The sequence below is a fragment of the Solanum verrucosum genome, unplaced genomic scaffold, assembly GCF_900185275.1.
Source record: "Solanum verrucosum unplaced genomic scaffold, falcon-dt-bn FXZP01000085.1, whole genome shotgun sequence".
Classification (NCBI taxonomy): Eukaryota; Viridiplantae; Streptophyta; class Magnoliopsida; order Solanales; family Solanaceae; genus Solanum; species Solanum verrucosum.
In genome coordinates, this window is record NW_026019839.1 from 2394353 (window position 1) to 2406675 (window position 12323).

Sequence of the window (12323 nt, forward strand, 5' to 3'; positions counted from 1 at the left end):
TTCTCTAATAATATCAGAAATTTTTTATTGAATTTGTGTTATCTTTGAGAAGCATCAATGAATTCTATTTTCTGCTTGCAACTGTGTAGACTGTAGTTGACAACAGTGTATTAGATACGTTTTCTTTTCTTTTGATTAAAGTAGTCTAGATACTCGGGGTCCGTTTGGTTTGAAGATAAGTTATGTTAGAATTAATTGTAACGAGATCAGTTATGTTAAAATTATTTTTTATTGGTTATTTAATTTGTCAAATTTGCAGGACATAATTTCTAAAAATAAGTTGTTTGTTTATGAAAATACTCTCTAAGAATAAGTTGTTTATTTATAAAAAAGAATTTAAGGGGATACTTTTGTTATTTTACATTTTTTAAGTTATCCCGTGATTAGTATTCTACTCACAAGTAAGATTAACGTACCCCAATCGTAATTATTAATTTTGGAATAACTTATCCAACTTTATAACCAAACAAAAAATTAACAGATACTAAAATTTTATTTCAAAATTATTATTTTTTATCCATTAGATCAAACGATCCCTTATAATGTGTAAAAGCAAATTCTCCACATCTTATTTTAGATGTTTGTTTAAAATTTGAGCTCCAGTTTTCAGACATTTTCTATTTGTAATTTTTGAATTTAGAAAACTAGTGTGTAATAAATAAGAATGGTAGGAACAACTCATATTGATAATTTATATGTACAACAAGTTAATGGATAAAGTTTGTTGACTAGAAATTGTGCGGAAAGCCGGAAAGTAAAATTTAAAAGAAAAGAATAAGGAAATTTTACGTGGAAATCTCCTTATTCAAGAAAAGAGAAAATTACGACTTGTCTTATAAGATTTCAACACTACTTCATTACTTTAATAAGTCAAAATTCATATTACAAACTCTTGCAATCTAGAAATTAAACTTAATCCCTTCCCTTTGTAACATTTTTTTTACATAAAATAAAGCAATAACTCTATTGCCTACTTACTACATACACCAATTAACTCAGTCGATATAAAATTTAAGACCACGACATAACTAACTCTAGCTACAGCTCAAACTTAATTATCACTTGAAATTATCTAATTGCTTTATAATATAGAAATAAATCTTACACTGAATGAACACCAAGACTATATTCCCATATAACAACAAAAGACAGTAGGAGATCAATTTATCAAAGTCCCTTGATACAAATGAGAAATATTTCTTCTAGCGAATGGCTTTAGCTGTGTGTAACACTTGCAATACAAAAACTAGGTTAGATCCCTTGTCAAGATGAATATAATTAGATCGACAAAAATACCATTGGATGAGAGTACTGATTCTCTTTTTCGCATCACTTAAACCTTTCAGTCTTTCATTAGCCAAAGTCCCATATTAAATTTCATAATTTGTTAAATCATCAAAACTTCATAATAACACAAGTATGACACTTATTCTATTGCAATAATTCCATTGTAAAACTAGACAACCAATTATTACTAACCTCATATCCTAATATGTGGCATTCATACCCTCTTATCTAATTAATGCATTACATATCCTCAAAGATAGAGTATTTGTTGATTACTTCTATAATTTGTATTCCCTTTGTTCATTTTAGTATATTTGTTGACTATTGATTGATATTAATTGATGTTTAGTAAACAAAATTCTTAATATGTTTAATGTGACAAGTAAAAATAAAAATTTATTTTTAAAATAGTGAATTAGTAAAAATGAATGGACTGAAACTAATATCTGTGTAAATATAAAAGCAAGTGGATTATATATTGAAGGATAGTGTATGGAATACCGAGCTAGCTAGAACAATAAATAATGCAGTGATTTACATGTTAAAATCTGGGGTTGACCCTAAAAGGACAGCCAGTGGATGGCTAATAAAACAAAGAAACAAACAAACAAATAAAGTGTTAAAACTCACTGCCAATATATATATATATATAGCTTTTACAGTATATAGTCTGCATATTTACCTGGAAAGACCATTACATTCTGTATCCTTTCAGATACCCTACCCTCATATGTCCTGCCTTTGCCAATTTTTTTGTTTCACGGTCCAATGTTCGATACTCATATTAAAAGTTCGATTAAATTTAAATTCACAAAAAAAATTCCACATTAAGGGTCCTAACAACGGTAACTCCGTATCAAGGAAGGATTCGAATCCAAAATCTCTTGATTAAAAATAAAGTACTTATCCTTCCATCACAATCTTGATTAGTTGCGTTTGCCAATTGTCATCCCATTTCATGCATCTTTCTTTCATTTTGTTATTTTCTTCTTCCCACTGCCCTTTGACCTACCTATTAATAAACATTTGTTATTTCTACACTTTCTTGACTCTTTCCATATATAGTCATTCTCACTCGCACATTATTATTATAAATGCTTGTGTAGTGAAAAGAGTAATAGAAACTAAAATATTGGTAAAAAAAAAAACTTGAATAAATAAACATCACATCAAAATTTAAAACCCAAGTATTATATTCTATGTGACTTTTTTTTAAAATTATTTAAACTATATATGCGAATTTTGATCAATAACTTAAAATATTCTTTTTATCATATTAATATAAGAAATTACATCTTATATAGTACTTTTAATGCTCGTTTGGTAAAATGTATAAGAATAATACAAAATAGTATATGTATTAGTAATGTTGGATTAATGAACTTGAACCAAGGATCTTTTGAAACAGTCTTTCTACCTCCCGAGGTAGTGGTAAAGTCTACATACACTCTATCCTCCCCAAACCCCACATAGTAAAATTTCACCGAGTATGTTATTGTTGTTATTGTAATGTTGGATTAGTTATTCTTGAATTATTTAGGTTACCGTTATTCTTTATCAACTGTTTGTATGGAAAAAATAGGGTGTAACATAATAGAAATATAATATATAGTCCGTATAGAAATAGTGTTGATATAGTCAATGTCATAGTTCACTATATAGAAGAGTAAGAATATTGAATAAGGTATTAGTTACATATATTGAGTGAAATTAAAACACTACCAAAGAGATTAAATATTATCAAAGCTATTACGTGTAATACTTCATATCAAACAGCTCGTTATAGTATAGATTTTGAATATCTGAATTTTAGTTTTAAATATTAAATTTGATATAATTTCATATAGCTTCCATAATTTATTGAATTCATTATTCTCGATAAGCTAAATTAAGAGCAAAAGGAGTATAACACAAACAATTAAAATGTAGAAAGAAATTACAATTATCCCCCACCCCCACAATCCCCCTTCTCTGTTGACTTGATGTCACACAAGATTTCCTTACAACCATGCATCATCCCTAACATCAATCCATGATACTCTTCTTCTTTTTCTTGTAATTATTTTTTTTCCAAGAACAAGCTAAGACAGGAGAAAGAAAAACTAGAAAGCAAGTTTTTCCTTGGCATAGGAGAAAAAAATTGTACTAACCAATATATCATTGATATCTTGTGTTGTGCTGACAATAATATAATTTTTTTGGGTCTAATAGAACAAGAAGAATATTTGGTCAAGAATAAATTGTTCTTTCTAATTATATTGTTATTCGATACAACATGAGAGAATATATTAACAAATTAAATACGATTAGGACTCCTAGCTACAAGTAAGTCATGAGTTGTATGTCTATGGACGTAGGAATTTAGCTTAGTGTTTGGAAACTTGGACGATGAGTCTGTTGATTGCTCTGATACTATTATAAAACACAAAGTATATTTTCTTAAGAATAACTCGTATTTTCTTTAATCGTAATTCAATACAACATGAAAGAATATATAGACATAAAAAGTACATAAAATCATACAACTTTAGGGTTATTGAAAGCTTGAAACAATTCAACATGAAATGTAGGATTATAACCACTCATGTACTCAAAAGTGAGTTATGGAGTACTTGATTTAAAATTGATTTTTGTATGTATTTGGGAAGTAAGACGAAAATATTTGATGGGCTTAAGAGATGCACTTGTTAGAAAGTAAAATAGTTGATGGACTAAATCCATGATGACCAACAATAAAAGAACCATTTAATAGTCGTTTAACAAAATGAAGTTTTGGACTCACTGTTAAGTGTTATTGTATTTAATTGTTCACTATAGTTATCCATTTTTCTCTTTACATAATTTATAAAAAATTACAGATAAAAAAAATATTTGTTTACTAACTTAATAAATTAACTCTTTTTAATACATTCTATTGATCTCTTGTCCATCAATATTATGTTTACAATATTTGTGCTTTCAAAATATATAGTTTTAAAGACAAGGCGTGAACAAATAATATAAAATGAAGAAAGTATATGTGATATTTGTTTAAATATCCTCAGAGTTAAAAGATCATATTTTAAAACTTTTTTACATAAGTGATAACTTATTAGATTATTTGACATGGAATATAAAAGGAAATGAATGGAGCAGTGAACAATGATCACTGGCTCTTAACTCTCTCTTCAATTTCAACTAATATCAATTGGCAGATACATAGAGTTCCTCTGAAGTAGTAATAAATATTATTAGTACTTCCTTCGTCTCATTTTATATGTCATCCCTTTTTATAAATAATTGGACCATAATACTTGTCATTTTATAAAAGTTATGCATAAATTACCATATTTTACCTATTATACCCTTGATAGAATAGTTAATTAATCTTGTCATTTATTAATAAAGTTGACTTAAGAAAATATTAAATACGGATAAAAGGGTAAAGTTACATCATTTCTGAAAATTGCAAAATAAAAAAGTGACATAAAATGGAACGGAGGGAGTAACATACAAACCCAAATAATTGATTATACTTGATTTGTTCCTATTTATATGTTATTTTTATTAAAAATACATGTTCTCTAATACTTGTTATTTCACAAATGCAGTATTATAAATCACATTATTTTCTTATTTTTCTTTTGAGAGTTACTCCCTCCGTCTCCTTTTAGTTGCATAGTTTCCTTTTTTAGAGTCAAATGATAAGAACTTTGATTAACATTCTATAAAGTATTTTTTTTCATCATATTGATATGCAATTTATATAACTTTTCGTATAGTTTTTGAATATCTAAATTTTAAGTTTAAAATATCGAATTAGTTTAATCGAATTTAACTTTAAAAATTAGTCAAATTGACTTTCGAAAAATGCAACATGTCAACTAAAAGAAGAGCGAGGGAGTATTAGCCTTGAAAGTGTGAATTTTGACCAACATAAAAAACTAAATAATTAATTTATGTTCATTGCTCAATTTAATTAATTAAAATAAATAAATTCATATTTATTTATTGAAAACTTGACTTTAAGATAATACTACATAAGAGTACAATGATAAATTTATCTAGTTTTGTAAGGAGAATCTAAAATAATGAAAACCTAATAGAAATGAATTGAGTATTGGCAAAGAAAATCAAACCATGCTCAATATCCTCGGGAAAGAAAACCCATAAAGAAGAGATTCTTTAATGAAAAAGGATTTGTTCCTTCCATTTTACAAAGATAAGTTGATAAAGAGGATAACGAATGTAACAAAGAGAAGGGGGGGGGGGGGGGGGGGGGGGGGCCTAAAAGGAGGGGGCGGGGGGGGAAAACCATCCATCAATAGTGAGAGAATTACTAGTCTAGATTTCTTATAGTCTAGTTTTATTTGTTGGGATTTGGCTCTCTTCCATTGATCTTTTTCTTTATTTCGTCAATTGCAACTCTAGATAAGAGATATGTGTATCTTAATAAATGTTAAAAGGTCAAGATTATATCATATTAATAAATATCATAATTATAGTTAAAAACAACTAATTTAGAAAACTACTCTCTAAATTTTATATAGGCTGAAGGGATATTAACAAAAAATGTTAATTACCACTAAAATGTATATACTATTTAGCGATAATAACCTACTTGCCACTAAAATGAATTTTTAGTCTAATGGTTACATTTTTAGTAGTAATAATATTTTCAAACAGATTAAAATTACATTATCTCAATTAACAGTCCTTTGTTCATGACTCGACACTTATCTTTAGAAAAACTTTGATTAAAACTATATTTTTACTACTTACAAACATTATTATTGATGTTTAGAAACTAAATACTAGAGTGAGAAGAATTTCAGCGGCGGAGAAAGCATTTGTAACACCCCGTTCCTTACAATCAATTTTATTTGGGTTCACAAGTTAATACACATATATATATTTATTTAATTTTCTAATACAAATATAAAAGGTACGAAATTGAAAATAAAAGTATTTAATTAACTTTAACAAAGCATAAGAAAAAGATTGAAATTTGAACTAGTTTTTATAGCTAGCGATAAAAAGGAAATAAGTAGAAAAAGCTAAGCTAGAAATACACAGGTATTTGAGTATGAGTGAAAGGAAGGTAAGGGCGGGCTCTTCCCCCGAGATAGAGTGAGTTGAAAAGAGATTTACACGCAAACCCATTGGGTGGTAGCAAGCTGGCTGTTTTCTTCTCTCTTTTCATTCATTCATCATCTCAATCAGAATTCAGCCCATGGGGAAGGGAAGGGAAGGCTCCATTTATCCTCTTTCACATTAAACAACACACAACCATCACTGCTCCAAATCTTTTCTTCCACCACAAGGGTTTTGATCTTTTAATTACCAGAAGACGCCAACATGTAGACAGAATCATGATTACCCACATCGTAATTTTCACCACCATTACTACTACTACTGCTGCCGTCGTTTCTTACTGCTGCCGTTTCTTCATCATCATCATCATTACTACTTGTATTAATGATGATATTATAACCGTTATCTTCTTCTTCTTCTTCTTCGGAAGCGACGGCGGAAGATGAAGAGTTAATTATTATGCCACGTCCAACAATAGGATTAGGCTCTGTTAATAATTTCCCATCACGAGGTGGTGCGAAAATCACTGGCATGTATTCTTCAGCTTCACATGGGAATTTTGAGTTTTTGAAATGCTCTTTCAATGCTTCAATTCCCTTAATAATTAAAAGAAATTGTTAATTTTTAATCTTTCTAATTCATTTCTATAATATAAATTAATTAATGTTTTATAACTCATGCAAGTATTTTCGGTGTGCATTTTTATTTATCCCCCCCACTATATATAATAATAAAAATAAATGTTAATTGTTTACTGTCAAGTTAAAAAAAACAATTTAATTGCATAATCCTAATTTATCCTTAATTCTTGGCTATAGTCCATTTTTCAGTTAAATTTAAAGGATGATAAGGTAAAAATTGACATTCGTTTTGAAAGAGAATATTAAGTTAATATTGAATAAGTAAAAAAGAACGGAGAAACCATTATTCACACGGAAAAAAAAGTAAGAATGTTGCTGAATTTTATTGAGACTAAATTGATTATTTGGAGAGATGATTGAAAATTGAAATTGTGAGTAAAAAAAGTTCACTACCAATTTTTCAAACCTAACACTCATCTTCCAAGAAAATTTCAAAAAATCAGGCCAGTCGTATAACGAAATGCTATCTTGAAAATGAAAAAACTAATTATTCATAGCTAATCTATGGCTAATTAGTGCACAAGAAATTAGTATTTGAGAAGAAGGAACATACCTGTAATCTAGCATAAGTAACTTGGCATATTTTTCTGGAGTTGAAAACTTCCCAATTTTGAAGATGAAAAGCCTTGTACAGTCTCAACGTTGCTTGCGGTGAAGTCATGTTCACAAATCCATATCCCACGTTGCACTTGTTACTAACAAAATCCATAAATCATCAATTAGAAAAATACTTGGTAAAACAAATAAATAAAAATTGAATATTTTTGAAGATTATAATTACATGAAATCGATGGGAAGATAAATGAAATCATAAGAGGATTTTGGCTGATCATCGCCGTCGGCAATCCGCTCGTTACAGTGAATGCAGTGGTTGTCCAGCATGTTCAGCAGCAGCTTCTGACTGCACATCAGACCCCAAATATATGTCAGTCAAATATACCAAAAACCAATATTAATAGAGTACTATTTCTTTATCCTTGTTTTAGCTTGTGAAATGTTTGATTGAACAGAAATCATTCCATACTATCAAAATACCAATGTTATGAACCAAAGGAACATGATAAATTTTCAGAATGGAATCAGAATAATATGTTTAGAGGAATAAAAGCAAGAAAAGATTGAATTTAACCTGTACTTGTTTGGTATGTTTTTGATCATGACAGTAGTTCTGGAATCTCTGCAATTTGATTCCATAATGGCATCTTCTTTAATTAGAAAACGAGGGTCATAATCTTTTGCCTGCTTTGATGACCAGCTCATCTTCCATGGCCTACTGCTACTGCTGCTATTTGCTTGTTGCAACATTTTTTGTGGACGTTTCGGAGAACAACTTGTCACACTGCTACTACTTGCACTAATGTTAGTGTTACTTTTTTTGGCATTCTTATTCTTCCCAGCCCTAACATTATTATTACTCCTATTTGATATACACAAAGAAGCTAATGATTCTTGAACTGAACCACCGGTGCCTGAACTCTCACTTCCGCTACATCCACTAGGGTTTCCTTTAACATAATTTGATTTCTGATTTTGGGAATGTGAAGTGTTGTATACGGGCGCTATTCTTGGTGAAGAGTATAAGTTATTGTTGAATTTGGTAGGTGAAGAATATTGAAAACCTTTTGAGAAGCGTCTGCTGTTATTTCCACCTGGCCTGCTGAATTCAATCAGCAATTGCTGCCCATTTAAATCATACCCATTCATCTCTATCAACGCCCTTGATGCATCTCTAACATCATAAAACTCCACAAATCTTTGATGCTTCTTCATTGGTGTCTCTCTCAATTCCTTCACATGTCCTATATCAAATTCATCAACAACAAAAAAAAGTACATAAATATCGAAGAAATCAGCAAAATCAACCAAAAGAAATAAAAAAAAAAACATACCAAAAGCTTGAAATATATGAATAAGAGAATCAGTAGAAGTTTGAGATGCCAAATTGAAAATAACAAGTGTGCCTTGATTATTCCCATCAACAAGAGCAGAAGTGACCGGAAAAGTGAACTGAGCCCAAACAGCTCTACCAGCAATGAGTCCACGCGCCGCCGGTGGTGGAACTGGAGGAAGAGAATTTTGATTTTCAATAAACTCATAATAATGCCTCCTTAAACGCATCTGTTGCTGCATGTGCTGCTGTTGAATCTCCATTAACGCCGTCTGCGCATGCCTTAAATCATAGAAATGAACCGTTACAATCCCTTCTCTTACCCTTCCCATTTGCACAGCTCTTACATCCCCAAATACTTCTAAATCCCTTCGGATAATAGATTCACTCACATCAACCGGAACCATACATAACAATAAAGTTCTTGTAGACATTGAACTTGGTGGTGGTAAAATAGGCGTAGGCACCGGTGGGTTAGCGCTAACATACGCCGGCTGGAGTAACGGCACTGATGCAACATCACCGTACGGTGGTGGTGGTGGAGATGGAAAAGGGTAGTAAAATTGATTAGGAAATACAGGCAAAAAATTATTGTTAAATGGATATGTTGGTATAAATTCTTGGGCTCTAGGATCAAGATTTCCATGAATCATACCATTGTTCTCCATTTTTTTTTTGGGTTTTTGGTTATGAATTTAGAAGAAGATAATAAGTTTTTGATTTTTGGTTATGTTTCTCTCTCTAGAGTCTATGGTGTGAAGCAGCAGAGTCTATACACTGGAGAGTCTCTAGAGTCTAGTGGATACATTAGAGAAGGAGATATAGAGAAAATAAATTGAAGAATGTTAAAAAGGAACAAATGAGACTACTATTGCTAGACAATCTTCTCAACTAAATTTTGCAACAAATGTCTTGGGAGTCTCAATGATATTACCCAAATGCCCCCATTATCATTTTTCTAAATTAATATTTCAAAAAATTCTTTTGATCAGAATAATATTTTATTTATCTTATTTTACCTTTTTAAATATTTTTATCTTTTTAACTTTAATACAGTTTAACTAAAAAATAGAAAAAAATCAATTTATTTTAAAATAAAAAAGTATTATAATTTTTTTAAAATTTCTAGTCAAATTTTCTGACCATTTAGCATTACCCTTAATATTTAGTACGGGATGATAGTGGTGAATTTGTGAGGCAATAGATACTTATTAAGGAAAATATTTAAAGACATAATTTGAACTATATTTCACACTATTGTTTTTGTAAAATCATAAAAATAACTTTGTAAGTAATGCAATTTTATCTCATAGAAAATATCAAACTTCGTTAAAGAAAGGAATAAATATGAAAAAAATTCAAACATCAATCTTAAACTTTAAATAATTTAATTAATTCGAAGAGTTGAGTTAATATGAAATAGAAAGATTAATTTTTATTTATTTATTTATTTGTAGTAGTTAAATTTATTCACTTTAATTATGATCACTTTAATTTAGAGTATTAAATTAATATTGTTTCTAATGAAAATGTCAATGTATAATTTGTTTTTTTCTTTCTAAAATACTCCCTTAGCTTCATATTATTTGTTTTCGTTTATTTTTTCTTTAATGGCCCTTAAGAAACATGAATAATATTTGTATTTTCATTGATTTATTTTTTTATATTTTTAAATAAATTTTATATTTATGTCCTTTATTTATCAACATCAAAATTAATAATGAAAGAACATTTTTGGAACCTTTGCATTTTGAAAATAAAAGAAAATTGAAGGCCAAGATGGGAAAATTTAAAATAATTTTACCTCGATTTTATAAATTGACAACTAATTTGGAATAATCGTAAGAGTGCCAATTAGTGTCACGTTAATAATTACTAATATTTTCTTCATTTCAAAATAAGTGGTGTTTTATTTCTTTCTCTTTTGCTTAAAATATTTTTTATATATATAATCAAGAACACATTAATAATGTTCTTCCAATTTTATTGTTATTTAAATAATAATAAAAAAAAGAGCTACATGTATTTATTTTGTATATTGACAACTAATTTGGAATAATCATAGGAGTGCTAATTAGTGTCGCGTAATTAATTACTACTATTTTCTTCATTTCAAAATAAGTGGTGTTTTACTTCTTCTTTTTTTGTTTTAAATAAAATTTGTTTTACATAATCAAAAACACGTTAATAATGTTCTTCTAATTTATCGTTATTTAATTTTTTTAAGAAAAGAGCTACATGTATTAAGTTTGTACATTGACAACTAATTTGAAATAATCGTAGGAGTACTATTAGTGTGACGTTATTAATTACTATTTTTCACCATTTCAAAATAAGTGATGTTTTAACTTCTTATTTTTTGTTTGTTGTAAAATAAATTTTATTTTACATAATCAAGAACACGTTAATAATGTTCTTCCAATTTTATCGTTATTTAACTAATAAAAAAGAGCTACATGTATTTATTAAAAGAAAATTAGAAAAAATGCATCTCACTTTTTAGGAATACTTAATTTCTTTAAGAGTTGTGCACAAGCAAAAAACGCCACTTCTTTTAAAATAAATGGCTATTGTGCTATGGTTTTTTTATTATTAGTTTCACGGCACGTGCATTGCATGTGTGTATCGTAAATATAGTATACGATGTTGTAAAATAGAATTAAAATTAATAAATTAAAATTTTTAGTAAATAATTATAATTTAAAAAACATAGGACAAGTGCTTTTAAAAATATTGTCATTGAATTACTTTTATTTTGAGATAAAAAATGACAAGATATCATTGAATTACTAATATTTGCTTCATTTCAAAATAAGTGGTGTTTTATTTCTTTGTTCGCTTAAAATAAATTTTGTTTTATATAATCAAGAACACGATAATAATGTTCTTGCAATTTTATTGTTATTTAAATAAATAAAAAAAAGAGCTACATGTATTTATTTTGTTAATTGACAACTAATTTGGAATAATCATAGGAGTACTATTTAGTGTCACGTTATTAATTACTACTATTTCCTTCATTTCAAAATAAGTGGTGTTTTACTTCTTCTTTTTTTTGTTTTAAAATAAAATTTGTTTTACATAATCAAGAACACGTTAATAATGTTCTTCCAATTTTATCGCTATTTAAATAATAAAAAAGAGCTACATGTATTTATTAAAAGTAAATTAGAAAAAATGCATCTCACTTTTTAGGAATACTTAATTTCTTTAAGAGTTGTGCACAAGCAAAAAACGCCACTTCTTTCAAAATAAATGGCTATTGTGCTATGATTTTTTTATTATTAGTTTCACGGCACGTGCATTGCACGTGTGTATCCTAAATATAGTATACGATGTTGTAAAATAGAATTAAAATTACTAGATTAAAATTTTTAGTAAATAATTATAATTTTAAAAACATAGGACAAGTGCTTTTAAAAATATTGTCATTG

The 12323-nt window shown here is 28.3% G+C and overlaps 2 protein-coding genes across 3 annotated transcripts in view; one reads left to right on the plus strand and one right to left on the minus strand.

Moving 5' to 3' along the window:
* LOC125815441 (uncharacterized) overlaps positions 1 to 12323 on the plus strand; it is a 426658-nt gene that overhangs the window by 19312 nt on the left and 395023 nt on the right. The window lies entirely within an intron of this gene.
* LOC125814470 (protein terminal ear1 homolog) lies at positions 6603 to 9557 on the minus strand. Its single transcript, XM_049493930.1, has 5 exons — positions 8891 to 9557; positions 8131 to 8800; positions 7783 to 7902; positions 7555 to 7696; positions 6603 to 6956 (listed from the first exon to the last, which is right to left on the minus strand). Exons 1-5 carry the CDS (start codon positions 9555 to 9557, stop codon positions 6603 to 6605), a joined length of 1953 nt encoding a protein of 650 aa, XP_049349887.1.